This window comes from Taudactylus pleione, unplaced genomic scaffold (assembly GCF_031769625.1).
Source record: "Taudactylus pleione unplaced genomic scaffold, aTauple2 ptg000296l, whole genome shotgun sequence".
NCBI classification, from domain to species: Eukaryota; Metazoa; Chordata; class Amphibia; order Anura; family Myobatrachidae; genus Taudactylus; species Taudactylus pleione.
The window spans coordinates 13,746,134-13,767,096 of NW_028284698.1; the positions used below are offsets into that span (position 1 = coordinate 13,746,134).

A 20,963-nucleotide genomic window follows, 5' to 3' on the forward strand; every position below is an offset into this window, starting at 1 on the left:
ATTGGTCAACATCTATATTGTGTTTCTATGGCTAAATCACACATTTACTAATACTTAAAGAAAACAAATAAAAATTGTTAGTAAATGTGTGATTTAGCGCCTGAAACACAACATCGATGTTGATCGATTTTGATCAATTTTAAATTGATCAAAATCTATTAAAATCGACCTTTAGTAAATATACCTCTTAGTATATGATTGGTCTAACTCAGTGATTCCCAACCTCGGTCCTCAAGGCACACTAACAGTCCTGGTGTTAGTGATATCCATGCTTAAGCACAGATGGTTAAATAAAAAAAACTAAGGTACTAATTAAGTCACCTGTACTCAACTATGGCTATCCTTAAAACCTAGACTGTTAGTGTGCCTTGAGGACCGTGGTTGGGAACCCCTGGTCTAACTATATCAGCACATACATGTCTGGATCACAGGCCATTTTCTCCATATGTACGAATCCATGTATTGTTGTTGTGTCTGTAGTACATATCAAATATTACTTAATACAGACTAGAAAGTGGAAACCTAGAAAAAGTTTGTAGTGCCTAAAGTGTGTAGTCTTACCTGTGTAAATCAAAATAATGGAAAGTGCAAGACTGATGTGTTTGTTGTACTTTATTTTAGCAAAAGACACAAAAATTCACATACTGTATATACAAAAAAGATTTTGGGAAACATTAGAATGAAATAGTGGCAAGTAGTGTTTGTTCCAGGTATGTAATGTCGATAGGTTTAGAACAGTGATTCCCAAACTGTGCGCCGTGGCACCCTGGGGCACTTGCAGGGGTGCCTCAGGGTGGTGGTCCAGCACCAAATCAAATTATTTATGGTCAATGTAATGTAAATATGTGGACAAACAGAAGCGCAAACCTGTCCACCACCACATAACTGAGCCTAAGGATGACAGGTAGGAACCTAAGGATAACTTTACTACTTTACTACATTTTTTTCTGAATTTCTTAATAACAAACTTTTGGCTTAGGGGTGCCGTGAAAACAATGCTGATACTCTAGGGCGCCATTATTAAAAAAAGTTTGGGAACCACTGGTTTAGAATGTCATCATGTTGCTATGAGCCGTCATGTCAGCTCATATCTGCTGCAGGTTCCGGCCAGAGCTGAGAGGGTTAACAGGCAAAGACAGCCACAGTGAGGTTATTACCAGACTGATTGCTCCCAGCTGGGAAGCTTCTGTGAACATGCAGCACTCAGCTGCTCATAGCAATAATTAGGGTCGCCATCAGGGGGGTACAGCTGTAACTACTGTACTGGGAGGACCACAGGGTGGCACGCAGCTCTCCAATGATCCAACCTGTGTATGAGTCTTATACACATGTAGATATCTGCCTAAGAAGCAGTTTGCTGTCAGGATCACTGGAGTGCTGCAGGCCCCTTGCGATTACTCTTGTCTGCACTGAGGTTAATGGATCAGGTCAAGTGATTGGGTGCATTGCCTACTCGGTGCTTGGCTGGGTGCTCAGCAGATGTCAGAAGTAGCTGGGTATCAGGAGAAGCATCACGGGCAGTGGCGGGCTGGGCTGGGGGGCAGGGTGCCATGTGCCCCCCGGGCCGCAGCGCCATGCGGGCTGTGGGCAGTCTGTGTCTGTGTGACACAGCTGCACCGGGCGTGTAGCGCTGACCGGACGGAGTTTGGTCAGCGCTACACAGTTACAAACACACAGCCACCGGCTCCGGCAGCTATGTGTTTGTTTTGAGTGGCAGCCAATGAGAGTGTCAGACTCTCACTGACTGCTGCTGCGCCCGCTGCAGGAGCCGCTCCATCTTCCCGCTCCTGCAGTGGGTAATGGGAGAGACGTCATGACGTCATATGATGTCTCTCCCATAATGCAAAGCGTCCCGGCCCAGGAGGACAGACTGAGGAGCGGATGGCGGCGGCGGGAGTGGGGATTCAGGTAAGTGGTTTTTGGAAATATTTATTACATGTGTGTGTACTGTGGGAGGGGGGGGGCACTACTAGGGGCACTACAAGGGGGGGACTACTACTGGGGACACTACAAGGGGGAGAACACTACTGGGGGCACTACAAGGGGGAGAGCACTACTGGGGACACTACAAGGGGGATTACTACTGGGGGCACAACATGGAGGGGCTACTACTGGGGGCATTACAAGGGGGGATTACTACTGTGGGCACAACAAGGGGGGGCTACTACTGGTGGCATTACAAAGGGGGGCTACTACTGGGGGCATTACAAGGGGGGGATTACTACTGGAGGCATTACAAGGGGGGGACTACTACTGCGGGCACTACAAGGGGGAGGACACTACTGGGGGCACTACAAGGGGGGCTGCTACTGGGGGAACTACAAGGGGGGAGACTACTACTGGGGGCACTACAAGGGGGAGAGCACTACTGGAGGCTCTACAAGGGGGATTACTACTGGGGGCACAACAAGGGGGGCTACTACTGGGGGCATTACAAAGGGGGAACTACTACTGGGGGCACTACAAGGGGGGGACTACTACTGGGGGCACTACAAGGGGGGGACTACTACTGGGAGCAGTGCATAGGGGGTACCACTACTGGGGGCACTATATAAGGGGCTTACTACTGGGGGCACAAGGGGCACTGCACAGGGGGGACCACTACTGGGGATACTATATAAGAAGCTTACTACTGGGGGCACAAGGGGCACTGCACAGGGGGGACCACTACTGGGGGCACTGTATAAGAGGCACTGCATAGGAGGATCACTACTGGTGGCCTGTATAAGGGGGTCCTCTCATGGGGCACAGGGGGCACTGCATATGGGCACCACTACAGGGGGCTGCCCCATATCTTTATTTTTACTTCACATTAATTCCATATGGACCTGCCTCCTCCCTGGAACACTTGAGGGGAGGGGCGCCTAAGCATGCATGTGCTCCGGGCACCCTGGCTACACGCTACTCCTCTGCCTGGGCCACCTGTATGCATTTGCCCCCCAGGCTAAAAGTTGCCAGCCAGCCCCTGATCACGGGATTATGTAACCGACAGAGATGGCTTGCTGAACGCTGGGCTTCAAGGACCATGGTGAGTGGAGCAGTTGAATGTAATGTTTAGCTCTAAAGTGAACTGCTCATGTAATGGGACAATAAAAGGGAGTGTGTGCAGTCATGCCATGTACTGATGGCTCCATACACAGTGAGGGAGGTGGGTCTAGTTTGCTCACATGGGATTTGCTCTGACTTCTGTTATAGGGCAGCAGGCCCATTCCTGCCTTGCCGGAGATAGTTTCCTGTGGAAGTCGTGACATCCGATCCCTGTTCCGCTTTCTACTGTTTGTATTCCTGGTTTCTGTCCTGGCTCTGCCTTGCATTACATGTACCTGTTGCAAGTATACCTGGAACATTCATTGTGCTGCAAATTCACTCTGCAAGCCATTGGTTTTGTGTGTTTTGCCATTCCATCCAGCAATATATGTACATTATCTCCTGCCTACCCACTGGAGTAGATTTATTATGGATCCTGCCTCACAAAATCTGGTTTAGGTGTTAGCTAATCATATCCAAGTTTTATCCCTGGTGGTGCAGGATCTGTCTGTGCGTGTTAAAACATAGGAGGATAATTTTAGGTTGGCTCCACCATTCCAGGTGACCTTAACTAAACCAAAGATGCATTTACCTGATCCTTTTTCTGGTGAACGTGAACTTTTCTTGAACTTAAAGAAAGTTGCAAACTATTTTCGCTTCAATCCTCGCTACTTCTGGGTCTGTGACTCAATGAGGAGGAGTGATTATTTCCTTGCTACAAAGAGATCCACAAACCAGGGCATTTGGATAGAGCAGAGGTGTATCTAGGGGTCTGAGCGCCCCTGGCAAAATAAGGGACTAGTGCCCCCCCCCCCCCTCCCATCACAGTTATATTACATTATTGGTACACAACACAACATAATGTATAAAGTGTCATATAGCCAACAAGGAAAAATAATACCTTCACATTGCTATTGAAATTAACACACATTCTAGAGACAGGGTCGAAGAGAGTTTTCTGGTCTGCAGTTGTGTGGGGATACTGGAATTTACATGCAGCCAGCAAAGGCTCCTACCCTCTTGCCTAAGAGGGGGGCTGTCGCTGCTGCTGGTCGGGCTGGGTGGGTCCCAGCGCCTGTGTAATGGATCTGGCAGGCGCTTGGACAAATGCATGCACATGAGTGGCGTTAGCACCGTGCATATGCATAACACCGGCTTCTGGGAACTGCATTCACTGCAGCCCAGAGAAGCTGTGTAGGGCTGCCCGAAAGGCAGAGCAGCGGCTTCCACTGGAAGCCACTCTCTGCTAATTGCAGCCCGAACTAGCAGTCTTGTGCGTGACTGGCAGGTGGCGCTTCCAATGGGAAGCCATCTCCAGCCACAGTGCAGCCAGTGCCGTCACAGACGGCAGCTGGCTCACTGGGGTGGCGGCTGTTACTGAGGGGGGCTGCATCCCCAAGGTAATATCCACACAGCACAGACGCATTGTCAGGACAGTCAGCTCGGAGTCCCAGCAGTTGCGAGCGATCATGCTGCTCAGTGATTTCACATCTCCAATTCTGGGATCAACATAATCACTGGTGATCCCATGTACCCAATCCCCAATAAGTAAATAAGAATTCCATCCCATAAAACCCATAATTAGCATTAATACTGAACAAATTACCCTCCTCCCCACCTTAAATTAATAGACATTGTGAAGATACCACTATTATATTAAATATACCTCATCATTAAATCAATAGTTCTCACCCAGTGTTAAATCATTTACCCCACCACACCAATAAATAGCCCAGCCCCCACCCCCATTAAGTAAATCATTAACCCTCAGCACACTAATAAATCGCCAAGCCCTCCATCCAATTTCATTAAAATACTAACTCACAAAATAATAATAAAATGAATAGCTCAGTCATCTCCCCTATTACATTATATGGGTAACCCCCACTACACTAATAAATTAATTGGCATGCCCTATTACATGAATAGGTCCCCTTTCCCCATCCCCTCCACACTTACCTTCTTTTATCCTGCTCGAGCTTTAAAGTGACATCATGATGCCAGCAGGGGGGCCTGGCTGTTCCTGGCTGCAGCCTCCACAGAGGTCTGGGGGCGGAGCCATCATAGAGAACCGGGGGCGAAGTCTGGCTGTATGTCATGTAAGGGGAGGAGCAGCAGGGTGCCAGCTCGATGACAGACAGCTGAAGATGGCTGCCGACGCTACTGTAATTACACTCCGCGGACGCCGCCACTGGTAAAGATTCAACAGCCGAGAGCAGGGAGCACTTCAAGTACAATCAGAGGTGTATCTACCCCTTGGCTCTGGAAAGCACCGCCGCGGCACCCCCCCCCCCTCGGCTGGCGCCCATGGCAAATGCCATCCTGGCCAAGGGGTAGATATGCCCCTGGGATGGAGTCAGGATCATGTTGCCTTGCAGTCTGTGGATGCTTTCGTTGCTGCTTTGAGTCTGCTGTATGATGATCCAGACAGGGCTGCATTAGCAGAGGCACACCTGTGCAGCCTGACGCAGGATCATAACACTGCAGAGACTTCAGGGTATATTTACTAAAGTGAGAGTTTTTAGAAGTGGAGATGTTGCCCATAGCAACCAATCATATTCTAGCTATTATCTTCTAGAAGGTGTTAGTTAAATGATAAGTAGAATCTGATTGGTTGCTATGGACAACATCATCATTTCTAAACACTCTCACTTTAGTAAATATACCCCTTATTGTGCAGAATTTAGACGCTGGTCCACTGACTGCGGATGGAACGATCTGGCTCTCTGTAGCCAGTTCCGTCTGGGGTTATCTGAACAAATTAAAGACTGTTTGGTGCAATATCCAACTCCTGAGACATTGGACAAGCTTATGCAGCTTTACATTAAAATTGATCGGCGGATCAAGGAACGTAGGATGGGAAAAGAATGGCCTTCGGTTTTTCCCCAGACTGCCTCTCCAGTAACAATGGAGGAAGCAGCAGAGTCTATGCAACTTGGAGTGTTCAGACTTCCAGCAGCAGAAAAACACAGGAGACGGACGTTAGGCCTATGTCTCTATTGTGGCTGCAAGGGACATGACAAAGCTTAAATTAAATGGAGATTTATTTGGGCGTACGTCTAGTCTCTCCTAAAAATTTTGTGTTAGTACCTGATCAGTTATCATTCAAGCAACGTGCAGTGGATATCTCTGCTTTTGTGAATAACGGAGCGGCAGAAAAATTTTCTGGACATTGAGCTTGCGCAGTCTCTACAAATACCAAGTCTGGAATTAACTCCTGCAATTACCATTTGTGGTCTCGATGGTAATCCTCTCCTGAACAGAAAGATCAAGTTTGGCTCTCTGCACACTGAAAACTTGGTATATTGTCCTATGGTTCCTCTCATTTGGGACAATCTTGGGTGAAGGATCCTTCAACCTTGGCTGAAGGATCCAGTCATTAACCGGGTGTCAGGAGAGATCGTCCAGTGGTGATATTTTTGCCCAAAACTGGAGATAAGTTTTCTCCATCCCAGACCAGGCGAAAAAAAAAGCAAAATCCCTATTTTTGGCTAAAAATGTGGGGATTTCTTTCAGAACCCTTTTGACACCCCCCCTAATAATAAATTATACAAAAAAAATTTGTAAGTTGCGCACTTTGGCAATTTTTGGTAAAAAAAACTAAAACATTGAAAATGGTTTTAATGTATTGGGTCTGATTTTTCGCAGGCGGAATGGATTTGTGAAGTATTTTAAACATCGCACGCGGTCACAGCAGGTGTTTTTTTTAACGGTTTTTAAAAATGCGTATTTACGACACAAAAATATACTTGCACCCATTTTAATGTACCCTCAATTTACATGGAACAGTAATTTCCTGGAAAAAAATAGCTTTGTATCATTTTCAACGTTTTTGTTTTTCCCTAAAATTGCGCGGTCGTTTTTCGCCAAAGTGCGCAACTTCCGAAATTTTTGGGGGATAATTTATTATCAGGGGGGGTTCCAAAGGGTTCTGAAAGGAATCCCCACATTTATAGCCAAAAATAGGGATTTTGCATTTTTCGTCGCCTGGTCTGGGATGGAGAAAACTTATCTCCAGTTTTTGGCGAAAATATCGCAGGTTTTTTTTCCGCCGCTAATTGAATACGGCCCTAAGTGTTCTGCCAACTGCCTGTCCTTGCCGGTACGAGTTGCGCAACAAATGTTTAAAGGCCAGCCTCCTCAATACCAAGAATTCCCAGATGTGTTCTCATAAAACAAAGCAGATATTTTTCCTGCTCACACGGATTATGATTGTGCTATTGAATTGATGCCAGGTACTCATCTACCAAAAGGAAGACTGTATGCATTGTCCAATCCAGAGACCAAAGCTATGGATGAGTACATAAAGGAGATTCTGAGCAAGGGGTTCATTAGACCGTCTAAATCCTCAGTAGGTGCAGGTTTTTCTTTGTAGGAAAAAAGGATGGCAGTCTAAGACCCTGCATTGATTTTAGGGGCTTAATCAAGATCACTGTCAAGAACACTTATCCACTCCCTTTGATCTATGTGTTATTCAACCAACTCAGAGAAGCCACCATCTTCTCTAAAATGGATATGTGAGGTGCTTACAATCTCATCCGCATTAAGGAAGGCGATGAGTGGGAAACGGCATTTAGTACTCAATCCGGACATTATGAGTACTTGGTCATAACCTTCTGCGTTTCTAATGCACCTGCAGTTTTTCGGGAATTAATCAATGATTTTTTATGTGAATTTCTGGGAGTATTCCTGGTAGTTTATCTGGATGATATTCTAATTTACTCAGAATTTGGAGCAACATAAGAAGTCATGTCAAGCAAGTCCTGGTGAAACTTCATGAACACCAGCTGTATGCCAAAGTTAAAAAATGCAAATTCGAAGTGAAAGAAGTCACTTTCCTGGATTATGTTATCACCCCAAATGGATTTTCTATGGATCCGAGTAAACTTCAATCCATTATTAACTGGGTAGAGCCCACGAATCTGAAAGCCATTGAAAGCTTTCTAGGCTTTGCGAATTACTATAGGAGGTTTATTCGTTCTTTTTCTGTACTGGCTGCTCCAATCACCGCTTTGATGAAAATGGGAGCTGAGACTGCCAAGTGATCCCCGCAAGCTATACATGCCTTTGAAACCTTAAAACAAGCCTTTGTCTCTGTCCCGGTTCTTCACGATCCAAATTCAGAATTACCTTTTCGTGGTTGAGGTAGATGCCTCAGAAGTCGGTGTAGGAGCCATTCTCTCCCAAAAGGATCCTGTGGATAATAAATTACATCCGTGTGCATTTCTGTCCCGAAAAATCTTCTTCTGCAGAGACAAATTATGATGTAGGCAATCGAGAGCTGTTGGCTGTCAAATGGGCTCTTGATGATTGGAGACATTAGCTAGAGGGGCTAAACATACCATTATGGTCAACACTCACCACAAGAATCTGCTATACATTGAATCAGCTAAGAGATTAAACTCCAGACAGGCACATTGGGCTCTATTGTTTACTCGATTCAATTTTGTCATCATCTGTAGACCTGGGTCTAAAAATGTCAAAGCAGACATCTAGTCACACAGCTTCATTTGTGAACATGAGACATGCTGGCTTGACCTAAGATCTTTCCACTGAACTTCAAGCTATGCAAGCACAAGCTCCAGCAGAAACTCCGGAAGGATGTTTTTATATTCCTGAATGTTTGAGGGGTGTCATTTTGTCAGCATTCCATGCCAATAAGGTGTCCGAACATCCTGGTAATTCAAGGACGTTGGAGTTGTTGTCCCATTCAGTCTGGTGGTCCACCATTACTCATATGTCAAAGAATTTGTTCAAGTGTGTGAAGTTTGCGCCAAGAATAAAAGTCCTTGAATACTTCCTGCTGGACATCTTATGCCTTTGGCTGTTGCCACCAAACCATGGTCGCAAATTTCAATGGATTTTATTTTTGAATTGCCCAGATCCTCTGGTTGTGATACCATTTGGGTGGTGGTGGAACGCTTCAGCAACATAGTTAATTTTGTCCCACTGACAAAGTTTCATTCTGCCAAAGCACTGGCTTCATTGTTTATCAAGCATATAGTTAAGTTGCATTGCTTGCCGATGGACATCATGTCTGACAGGGGTACCCAGTTCATCTCCCAGTTTTGAAAATCGTTTTGTTCAGCACTAGGAATTAGAGTTTGTCATCTGTATACTACCCATAGTCGAAACTGTCAGACAGAACAAGTAAATGTGTCATTATAACAATGTCTGAGATGTTAAATTTCTAAGCTCAAAAATGACTGGGTGGAGCATTTACCGCTGGCAGAGTTTGCTTATAACAATGCATATAATTCATCCTAGAGCAAATTCATTTTCCTCAGTAATGCCTGGTGCAGTATCTTACAATGTAAACGAAAAGTACATTCTGCTCTCAACAAGGCTTCATTCTGCTCAAAAGTCTTTGCAGATAGACTTCACAGGCCATGTACGATTAAAGTGGCCAATAAAGTATGGTTGTCCACCCAGAACATTAAACTTCGACAACCATCACAGAATTTTGGTCCCAGATACATTGGACCATTCCAAATCATCAACCAAGTGAACACAGTGGCTTTCCGTCTCAAACTGCCCAAATCCCATAAGATCTTCAACACCTTCCATTGTTGTCTGCTGAAATCTGTGTTGGTATTCAAGAAATTCAAGTCTGTCCGACCATTTCCAGTATTAATCCAAGGCCATCAAGAGTACATTGTGGAAAATATCCTGAATTTTGTCTGTGGACAAGTTTATTTCTTTGTACACTGGAATGGATATGGACCAGAGGAAATATCATGGGTTCCCAGAAGACATCTGCATGCAGACACTTTAAATGAAGCATTCTTCATGAAGTTGCCAGGTAATTACCAGAGGCTGGTCTCATTTTCTCACACAGGATTGGCTCTGACTTCTGTTATAGGGCAGCCAGCCCATTCCTACCTTGCTAGAGATAGTTTCTTGTGGAAGTCGTGCCATCCGGTCCCTGTTCCTGTATCTGCTGTTTGGAATTCCTGGTTCCTGTCCTGGATTTGCCTTGCATTACTTGTACCTGTTGCAAGTATACTTGGAACATTCATTGTACTGCAAATCCACTCTGCAAGCCATTGGTGTTGTGTACTTTTGCTATTCCATCCTGCAATATACAGTCATGTGCATAAATATTGGGACATTGACAGAATTTTCATAATTTGGCCTCTATTTACCACCACAATGGCTTTGAAATGAAACAAACAAGATGTGCTTTAACTGCAGACTTTCAGATTTAATTTGAGGGTAATTACATCCAAATCAGGTGAACGGTGTAGAAATTACAACGGTTTCTATATGTGGCTCCCACTTTTTAATGGGCCAAAAATAATGGGACAAATGAAACAATCCTAAATCTAATTTTCACTTTTTAATACTTTGTTGCAAATCCTTTGCAGGCAATTACAGCCTGAAGTCTGGAACGCATAGACATCACCAGATGCTGGGTTTCATCCCTGGTGATGCTCTACCAGGCCTCTACTGCAAATGTCTTCAGTTCCTGCTTGTTCTTGGGGCATTTTCCCTTCAGTTTTGTCTTCATCAAGTGAAATGCATGCTCAATCAGATTCAGGTCAGGGGATGGACTTGGCCATTGCATAACATTCCACTTTTTAGCCTTAAAAAACTCATTGGTTGCTTTTGCAGTTTGCTTCGGGTCATTGTCCATCTGCACTGTGAAGCTCCGTCCAATGAGTTCTGAAGCATTTTACTGAATATGAGCATATAATATTGCCCGAAACACTTCAGAATTCATTCTGCTGCTTTTGTCAGCAGTCACATCATCAATAAATACAAGGGAACCAGTTCCATTGGCAACCATACATGCCCACGCTATGACACTACCACCACCATGCTTCACTGATGAGGTGGTATGTTTTGGATCATGAGCAGTTCCTTTCCTTCTCCATACTCTTCTCTTCCCATCACTGTGGTACAAGTTGATCTTTGTCTCATCTGTCTATAGGATGTTGTTCCAGAACTGTAATGGCTTTTTAGATGTTGTTTGGCAAACTCTAATCTGGTCTTCCTGTTTTTGTGGCTCACCAATGGTTTACATCTTGTGGTGATCCCTCTATATTCACTCTTGTGAAGTCTTCTCTTGATTGTTGACTTTGACACATATACACCTACCTCCTGGAGAGTGTTCTTGATTTGGCCAACTGTTGTGAAGGGGTTTTTCTTCACCAGGTGAATAATTCTTCTGTCATCCACCACAGTTGTTTTCCGTGGTCTTCCGGGTCTTTTGGTGTTGCTGAGCTCTCCAGTGCGTTCTTTCTTTTTAAGAATGTTCCAAACAGTTGATTTGGCCACACCTAATGTTTTTGCTATCTCTCTGATGGGTTTGTTTTGATTTTTCAGCCTAATGATGGCTTGCTTCACTGATAGTGACAGATCTTTGGATCTCATATTGAGAGTCAACAGCAATTGATTCCAAATGCAAATGTCACACCTAGAATCAACTCCAGACCTTTTACCTGCTTAATTGATAATGAAATAATGAGGGAATAGGCCACACCTGTCCATGAAATAGCTTTCGAGTTGATAGTCCCATTACTTTTGGCCCCTTAAAAAGTGGGAGGCACATATAGAAATCGTTGTAATTCCTACACTGTTCACCTGATTTGGATGTAATTACCCTCAAATTAAATCTGAAAGTCTGCAGTTAAAGCACATCTTGATTGTTTAATTTCAAAGCCATTGTGGTGGTGAATAGAGGCCAAAATATGAAAATTCTGTCAATGTCCCAATATTTATGCGCCTGACTGTATGTACATATCTCTTTGCCACTATTTTATGTAGTTGTGTTTATATGTAATCGTATTCTGTTATTGTCTGCAGTGCACGCTACTCTGTGGTAATTACCCTGCAAAAGAATTACTTAGTATTGCTGATATTCATGCTGTTATTAGTGTGTGTTCTATCTTGCTTGTGTTCACGGCTGCGGGCTTCTCCATGGTTAATATTACCTTTGTACTACTACTCCAGTTTTACCTTGTGAACTCCCACTGTTTGTATAAGCCCCTATTGACCGAAGGTTAAGACCTGGCGGCATCTTAAGTACCGGCGAGTGCGTCATAATGTATGGGAACAATGGGTGGTTGTTATAGGCAGAAGCCCTCCCTACAGTGACTCTAGGGGACTTATACAAATACAGGTGAGATTAATTACACATGTTTATAATGTCGACATTCAACATGCTAAAACATTGACAAAATGTCAACATGTACAAAATGTTAATATTATATGCAAGTGTACATACAGTGGCATGAAAAAGTTTTTGCCCCTTTCTTGATGCATATTTGTCATACCTAGTTGTTTTAGATTTTCACACAAAATTAAATATAAGACAAAGACAACCTGAGTAAACACAAGATACAGTTTATTAATGATCATTTAATTTTTTGAAGGAAAAAAAAATATCCAACACCATCTGATCCTGTGTGAGATAATAATTGCCCCCTTAGTTACTCATTCAACCAGTGAACCAAATTGAATTGATAATTGGTTTCAATTAGACTAGACACAATCAGGCTTGATCACTGCCATCCCTGTTGAATCTAAACTTCACTAAAACAAAACCTTTCCATCAATGTAAAGATGGCTAAAAGGTCTGACCAAGCAGCACAGTATGCCGCAAAGTTCCAGGAGAGATGAGAAAGTTATTGAAATATATAAATTTGAAAACGTTATAAAGCCATTTCTAAGGCTCTGGGAAGCCACAAAATAACCCAGACAAACATCTAAGGACCTGCAGGCCTCGCTCACCTCAGTTAATGTCAGCATTTATGATTCCACCATAAGAATGAAACTGAGCAAAACTGGTCAGTGAGAGAGATGCAAGGCAAAAACTACCGCTAACTAATAAGAACACAAAGGCTTGTCTCGCATTTGCCCCAAAAAATCACATTGATGACCCCTAATCCTTTCGGGCTAATATTCTTTAGACAGATGAGTTAAAAATGTTAGTTTTTGGAAAACATGAGTCCTGTTATATATCTAACATAAAACTAACACAACATTGCACAATAATTACATCATACCAATAGTCATACATGGTGATGGTAGTATAATGGTGTGGATGACTCAAAACAAACAAAGTCCTGACTTGAATCCTATTAAGATGCTGTGGCGAGACCTTCAAACGTCAGTTCCTGCTGAAAAACTCTCAAATGTGGCTGAATTAAAGCAATTCTGCAAAGAAGAGTGGGCCCAAATTCCTCCACAGTGATGTGAAAGACTGATCTCCAGTTATCAAAAGCATATCATTGCAGTTGTTGCTGCTAAGGATGGCAGAACCAGTTATTAAGTTTAGGGGGGCAATTAATTTTTCACATTTTCTTCCAGATATATTTATGCAAAAGTCTAGAAAAAGGAACATTTTAATTTAAGTAACAAGGGACTGGTGGATTAAAGAATTAACTCTTGCTGTCAATGAAAATAGGAAATTACGTAAATCATTTCTAGGGTTGAATGTATTGATTACTGGAGCAAAGGCAAGAGTGACAGTAAGCAAATGCACTTACATATAAAAGTTTTGAAGTCTGCAATGAAGTGGTAGATGAAAGCACTCTGTACTTTGGGGTTCCCATTTATTTGTTTTGTGTCCCATTCACTGTCCCTCTCCCAGAGTATATTATTTTACTATAAGCCAAAGCTTACATTATGCACAGAGCAATCAGTATATCAGCGGCCACAGATGACCAAATTTCTACCACCTTCACCACTGTCAGAACAGCCCAAACTTATTAAACCACTAAAGATACTTAATATTTATGTGGCCACAATTTTTAGTATATAGAATCATAATTACCATGTACATCATTATCATTCCCCTATGCTGTTTAATGTTTAAATATGTCACCAATTATTTTCATATTAATTTCTTGCTAACAATCCAAGGCATGACGTAACCCGAGCACCTATGTTCTTGTGTTTTACAGACGTCGCATTAATAAAATTAAATTAGTTAGAGGACCTAACAAAATTCTATTGACTCTGGATGATGTTACATTTATTAATCCGCAAATTAGCACCAAGGTAAGGAAAACATGGCCCTTCAGTGACCCGAATTCCACACATTTACGTAAGCTCCCAATATAAAATGCAGTATTCTTATCTATGCTTTGTTATAGACCAGGGCATCTAGTATGTCTATTAAATATGAATGTATACTCAACAATGTAAGGATTTTCAACAGCATGAAAGTCTTGCTAAAGTCCTATGTGAGCTGAGAAAGACAGACTGACAGTAGAAACTTTAATTTTCTTTATATTTTCCCACTTTCCTTTTATTGAATTACATTAATACCTGCTCCTATATGTTATGTGAACATTTACTTGATTATTTCTCTGCTATTCTTTACATGCAACTGAACTCTAGGCTGGAGGTTAATTTACTAACTGTCGGTTTTGTTTCTAACCCTAAACCAATGGTTACCGATGGGCACAACTATCTATCATCCATTGGGTTTCAGTTTCAATGGAAACCCGACGTTGATGTCAGTAATTTTTTGTAGCTCTAAAGTCCACCGATGGCAAACCCACCCAAACAGAAACACTGTACAGATCACTATGATTTGTGCAGGCCTTGTTAGGTGTACAAGCCTAAAAATAGTCAAAATTAAAAAAAAGTGCTCCCCTGCCACCTCCAAATCAACAACCAGCCCCGGACCTTTCAGCCTAGGCTGGTATTGGAAAATGGGGGCAAAAACAGTGCACGGTTCCCCATATTCTCCAATAACTGGCACCAGGTTGAACCAGCCAGGGGGATAATGCCTTAGCAGGGAGACATGCAGCATGGGGTATCCCTGCCATAACATTAACTAGCCCCATAATGGTCAGACCAGGCCTGGAATTCCTTAGAAAATTGGGACACCAAAAATAAAATGGGAGGTCTGGGGCTGGTTATCACTTGTAGCGGGGACCCCACACATTTTAATTTTAAATTGTAGCTTTTTCTAGGCTTTTACACCTACTACCGGGTACACAATGAGCAATGTGTACTAGAGCGATATGTCAGCTCTACGGCCCGACATATCGTACCTCGGATACACATTAGAATGAGGTAATGAATGACGGAATGATTCCTCCATACTTCATTACCTGCAATGAGGCCACATGTGATCTCAGCTGTGACTCCCAGTGCTGACACACTGTCTTTAGTCTCAGTGGCTTCTGTCACCTCACTACTTCAGCGATAATGCTTTGCTCAGTCTCTTGTCTCTCACAGCAGACCCGCGACAGCTCGTCCCACTCTGCCTTCCGCTCCTCGGGATCTCCCAATTTAAACTGCGCATGTGCAACCACAAACACATTGTCCTGTCGTTGACTTATCTCTGTTTTGGCGTGTAAGGGCTCCACCTGGTGGCAGCCTCCTATATTGTAATGTCCATTAGCTCCTATCAGAACCAGGTGGTATCACACTACAAGAAAAGGAGAACTGAGATCAGTCACGTCTCTCCTCACAGAACACAACATATTCTACAAGGGGGGCTTCCAATTTACCTTGTCAGTCGCCATAAACTGGATCAGAACAATACCACGATCACTAGAGGAATCTGATTTCTTCCTCAGTAAACTTTATCTCTTAAGCAAGGCCTCGCAAATCCCTGTCCTCTCTGTCTGAAATACTCTATACTAATCTAATATACTTCTGGAGGAGGACTGGAAGTTACTGAATTTCTTAAATATTATAAAGCAATGTAACTAAGACACCTACTCCATTGCCATTTCTCTCATCAAATAAAATACTTGGGCCCCTATTTAATACAATCTGCATTTCAAATGCAGTTGTAGTGTGATATATCTTCACGTAAATTCGCATTGTGAACTTACTAAATATCACAGGAATGTATCAAAAATCCCTTGCAGGGACAGAGCTTATGATAAAGCTCTGTCCCTGCAAATCCCCTCCACACACTTTTCACTGTATTTTTTGCAAAAAAAACAGTGTGAAGGTGTCCACATATGCAACGCCGGTACAACCAAGCCCCCCTGCCCGCACAATCGCCAACCCATGTGATCCCCTACCCTGTTCTGCTTACACTTACCTTGGTTATTGGTGCTCCGGTGTGGTCTACGGTCAGCTGGTCTCCTGCACTGTGATCCTGGTCGGCTGCTCTGTGCTGCAAAGTGAGATTCAGGCATAGAGCAGCTGACCAGGGTCACAGTGCAGGAGCCGGGAGACCAGCTGACCAGAGCTCCAGAGGACATCGATCTCCGGTTCTTGGATGCAGGTGTTTGTTTTTTAACTATTTTTTTAAAGTGATCAGCTTGTGGTCTATGTAGACCACAAAGCTGATCACAGGGGCTGGCTGCTGGTTCTGGTCTGCCAGTCAGAGCAGAGCAGGAGTTGGGGAACCGATTGCCCTTTAATACATTTATATCATACTAAAATAATTGTTCACATTGTTTTAGTAAAATTAATATTGATAAATAGGACCCAATGTATGTGAGATCTGTGCATCCCATGTTCCCTGCTTTACCTCTCCCCTTATTCTGTACCTCTATTTGTTGTCTGTTTCTGGCTAACATCAAAAAAACTTATGTTTAAAAAGAAAACAACAACAATTACCCATAACATGAAAAACAAATCATACAATCTAGGATCCTTGGGTGAATTTAAATAAAAATTTAGAACTTTCAGGTATCCATTAGCTGTCCCTTTTATGGCTATAAAGGACAAGCACAGTTTAACGTGTATTTTGTTTATTAAGAGCAATTACATGTATAATGTATTTGCCTGTATATTTTCAAAGTTGTTATTAGCTTGTTGTATTCTACCACTATCACCAATTCCTTTTCATTGTATTGTACCAATTCCCCATTCTCGGGCATTCTAGAGTGGCTGACATCATAGTCATGTGCCCAAACGAGCACTTACATGTCAAAGGGAGAGAGGTTTATCCTCAAAGGAGGATCCAGCATCTGTGTATGATCACAAGGACAAATTTGTTTTACAGAGGATAAGGGGACAACCACTGAGAATGTAGGAAAGTAGGTTTCACTATCAGCATAGGAAGGAATTCTTTACTATAAAGATAGTTGAGTTCCTTACTACATAGGTGCCCAAAGTCTGCAAATTACAGTCCAGGTTTTAAGGATATCCATGCTTGAGTCTAGATGGTTAAATCAAATTGACTGAGGTACTAATTAAGTCACCTGTGCTCAAGCATGGCTATTCTTAAAACGTGGACTGTAATGGTGCAGTTTGGGAACCTCTGCCTTATCATATGAGATGGTTAATTTAAAGTCTATAACATTATTTAAAATGGATAAGCTATAATTATTAAAGAAAAGTTTGATGATAATTGATGAATTTTTCTCGCCCTGTAAGGCTAATTTGGCAACTGTTGCAGTGGGGGGTTTTGCTTTGCCTCTCCCTAGATCTATTATTTTCAACCATACTAATTGCTTTATGTAATTGCAGCTGTTACTGTACCACTTTGTGCTTGTGGCTTAATTTATAAAACGTATCTAAATAACACATAGTCCTTACTATAAATCATATTCACAGTGCTTACTGTGTGCAGAGGACAAGCCTCCCCTGAGTATTGTTTCTTATTTATGCCAATATTAGAATATGTCCTAATATGTCTCATAAGAAGCAATATAAAAAATGTGCATAGACTGCAACATCACTACAGAATTTAAAATGCATTTAACAACATGGTTAAGCAAAACATCTCCTTTCTAAATAATACATGTTAATAATATATATATATATATATATATATATATATGTATCTGAATCACCATCTTTACTACATAATACTCAATAAAATCAGCATATTTTGCCAAATGACTTGAAATACAGCTTTAGATTAAATCAGTGTGCATAAAAGGAATATCACAATTATTGATATGGTCAATATGACAGATTATTATTGCTACTTTAAAGTGTTTGTTTTGGACCTAAATTAATCTATTCCTCTTTTAGTATAGATTAATACTGAGGTTCTTCTTTGTTATTATGTGTGTGATTATTTTATTTTACATAATTTAAGTCCACAATAACTGTAAGCACCTCAGCCGCAGTAATAATTATTAGCTGCAGTATTATTGTCATTGATTTTTTAAGGTGCTACAGTGCTCTGGACAGTAGGAAACATGTCATGTTATCATTATTATATTTTTTCTGTAATGCGTTACAAATGTTCCTCAGCACCGTACAAAGGGGAGAACATGGAACACATTTAACAGCATTAAACAATGAACAAACAACAATGAATGATACATAAAAGAAAAACATTTAGGGGTCTATGTACTAAGCAGTGTTAGGAGACAGAGTGAAAAGTGATAAGTCTGTGATAAGGTGGCAGCCAATCAGCTCCCAACTGTCATTTTTCAAACACAGCCTGTGAGATGGCAGTTGGGAGCTGATTGGCTGCCACCTTATCACAGACTTATCACTTTTCACTCTGTCTCTTATCACTACTTAGTACATAGACCCCACACTGATCAATCAACAACATATTGACTGAGTAGAGTAAAAACAGTACATAGAAATGCAGATCCAGCTATTGGCAAGCTAGTGAGTATAAGTGATATCAGCACCGCATGAGCAGGCCAGTGCCCAGGACTCAAGAAATAGGTCTGTGAGACAGGGACATATTGGGTGTTTGTACTAAGCCTTGGAGAGACATAAAGTGGATGGAGATAAAGTACCAACCAATCAGCTCCTTACTGTCACATTACAGGCTGTGTTTGAAAAGTGACAGTTAGGAGCTGATTGGTTGGTACTTTATCTCCATCCACTTTATCTCTCTCCAAGGCTTAGTACAGATATGTCAACCTGCATCTCGTATGGCGCGATCCATGCACACGTTTGCCACGCAAGCGGCAGAGATGCAAGATGACACATCTGTACATACACCTCACAGTATTGTGAAGGAAAAGCAAGAGGAGAGCTTACATCCTAGAGGACAGAAGTGATACTAAGTGGGAGCAGAGATTGTAGCAAAAGCAGAGGAGTTACATAAAACAAGAACGAACAAGGTACTGTAGACAGAATTAATGCAGATGTGAAAACATAGGTTAAGATAGCTCCTGACAGTGAGAGAGCTTATAACCAGTGCTGTAACAGGGTGGCACTGCTCCCTATTCCGGTCACGCTCCCTGAATGGATAAAGTCATGCCTCTGAGGCATTGCCACCAGCGCTGACAAGTACAGCCCTGCCCCGAGCATCCTGAGGATGCTCCAGGCGACCGTACAGACTGCAGGGTTGTTGTCGGGCGGCACTACAGCAGCCATACTGGCAGCAGAGCACCGTTACAGGCACCCTGCTAGCCAGAAGCTGGGGTCGTGGCACAGAAGAGGAATTGTGGAGATTGGAACATCAGTGAAAGTGTACCAATGTGAGTTACATAGGTGGGAGAAGGGTAGGCTCTAGTAAAGAGCTAGGGTCACTTACTAACCCCAAAATGTTAGTACTCACAATGTGCAAGTACATATCCTTGTCCACCTAGCGCATCCCCTTTTTCCAGTCCATGGACCTGCACCTGACAAGTCTCTCATAGTGGAAAGGGTGAAATGACACTTCAAAACCCAACCTACTAACACTGTGATCACTCCTTACATTCATTTAAATGTTTTGGTTTTCTCCTATTGCTTGAATTACCTTTATTAATGGCCTAAATTAATGAAGAGATCAAGGGGATATTGCTACTGTATTTATTCTGTGTTAGTTTTGTATGTTCTATGTTTTTTTTTTTTTTACTACATTGGTGGAATTGCACACAGAAATGCTACTCCCTACAAAATGTGAAAGAAAGATGCAGTTGTGTCCAATTAACTATACGGAACACCCACAAAGCAAGGAACTACACTGCTAATGCATCCTCTATTCCACTTTATCTCATTTCCTTCTCTTCACACAAAACTAATTCATGTTAATTCAAAAGTAATTACAGGGCTGCCATCAGAGATTGTGGGGCCTGGGACTGACAAAATAGGCAGGGTGGGGCAGTTTGTCAGACGTGGCCGTTGCTGGGATAATGTGGGTGGAGCTACAGCAGAGGTGGGGCATCAATTGGTGTGTAAACCAGTTTAAAAAAATTGTCAATGTTTGGGCTGTGGGGGTGGTTGTTAATGTGTCAATCTATAATATAGAGGTGAGGGTGAGAGAGTGGTACAGCTTATTTCCCCTTCATGCTATGAATCTGGAAGTGACGTGTAGTGAGGGCGGCAGTGCAATTCCATGCCCATAAAGTTCACCTAAAGAAGAAACTTGTTCGCTCGCCACACTTTGGGCTCGGTGGCTCGCTACAAGATTATATTCCCCTTCTATGTCCACGTGGATGGCACCTCTCTCCGTGAAGGACATCTAGACACTACTCTGAGAGAGCAGCGCGAGGGTGTAAGGGCAGGGTGAGGGTGTAGGTGTGAGAGCGGGGTGAGGGTGTGAGAGCAGGGTGAGTGTGTAAGAGCGGGGAGAGGATGTGAGAATGGGGAGACGGTGTAGGTGTGAGAGCGGGGTGAAGATGTGAGATCATGGTGAGGGTGTAATGGCTGGGTGAGGGTGTGAGAGAGCGGGGTGAGTGTGTAAGAGCGGGGAGAGGATGTGAGAGTGAGGAGACGGTGTAGGTGTGAGAGCGGGGTGAGGATGTGAGATCATGGTGAGGGTGTAATGGCTGGGTGAGGGTGTGAGAGCGGGGTGAGTGTGTAAGAGCGGGGAGAGGATGTGAGAGTGAGGAGACGGTGTAGGTGTGAGAGCGGGGTGAGGATGTGAGATCATGGTGAGGGTGTAATGGCTGGGTGAGGTTGGAGAGTGGGGTGAGTGTGTAAGAGCGGGGAGAGGATGTGAGAGTGAGGAGACGGTGTAGGTGTGAGAGCGGGGTGAGGATGTGAGATCATAGTGAGGGTGTAATGGCTGGGTGAGGTTGGAGAGTGGGCAGGGTGTGGATATGAGAGTGGGTTGAGGGTGTGAGAGCGGGGTGAGGGCGTGAGAGCGGGGTCAGTGTGTAAGA

General features: G+C 43.1%; 1 protein-coding gene across 1 annotated transcript in view; it reads left to right on the forward strand.

Annotated features, from left to right (window-relative positions):
- GUCY2F (guanylate cyclase 2F, retinal) overlaps window positions 1–20,963 on the forward strand; it is a 149,699-nt gene that overhangs the window by 37,557 nt on the left and 91,179 nt on the right. Inside the window, exon 5 of the mRNA XM_088482930.1 lies at window positions 13,938–14,034. Coding sequence (XP_088339056.1) covers window positions 13,938–14,034 — 97 coding nt within the window. The remainder of the gene's footprint in view (window positions 1–13,937; window positions 14,035–20,963) is intronic.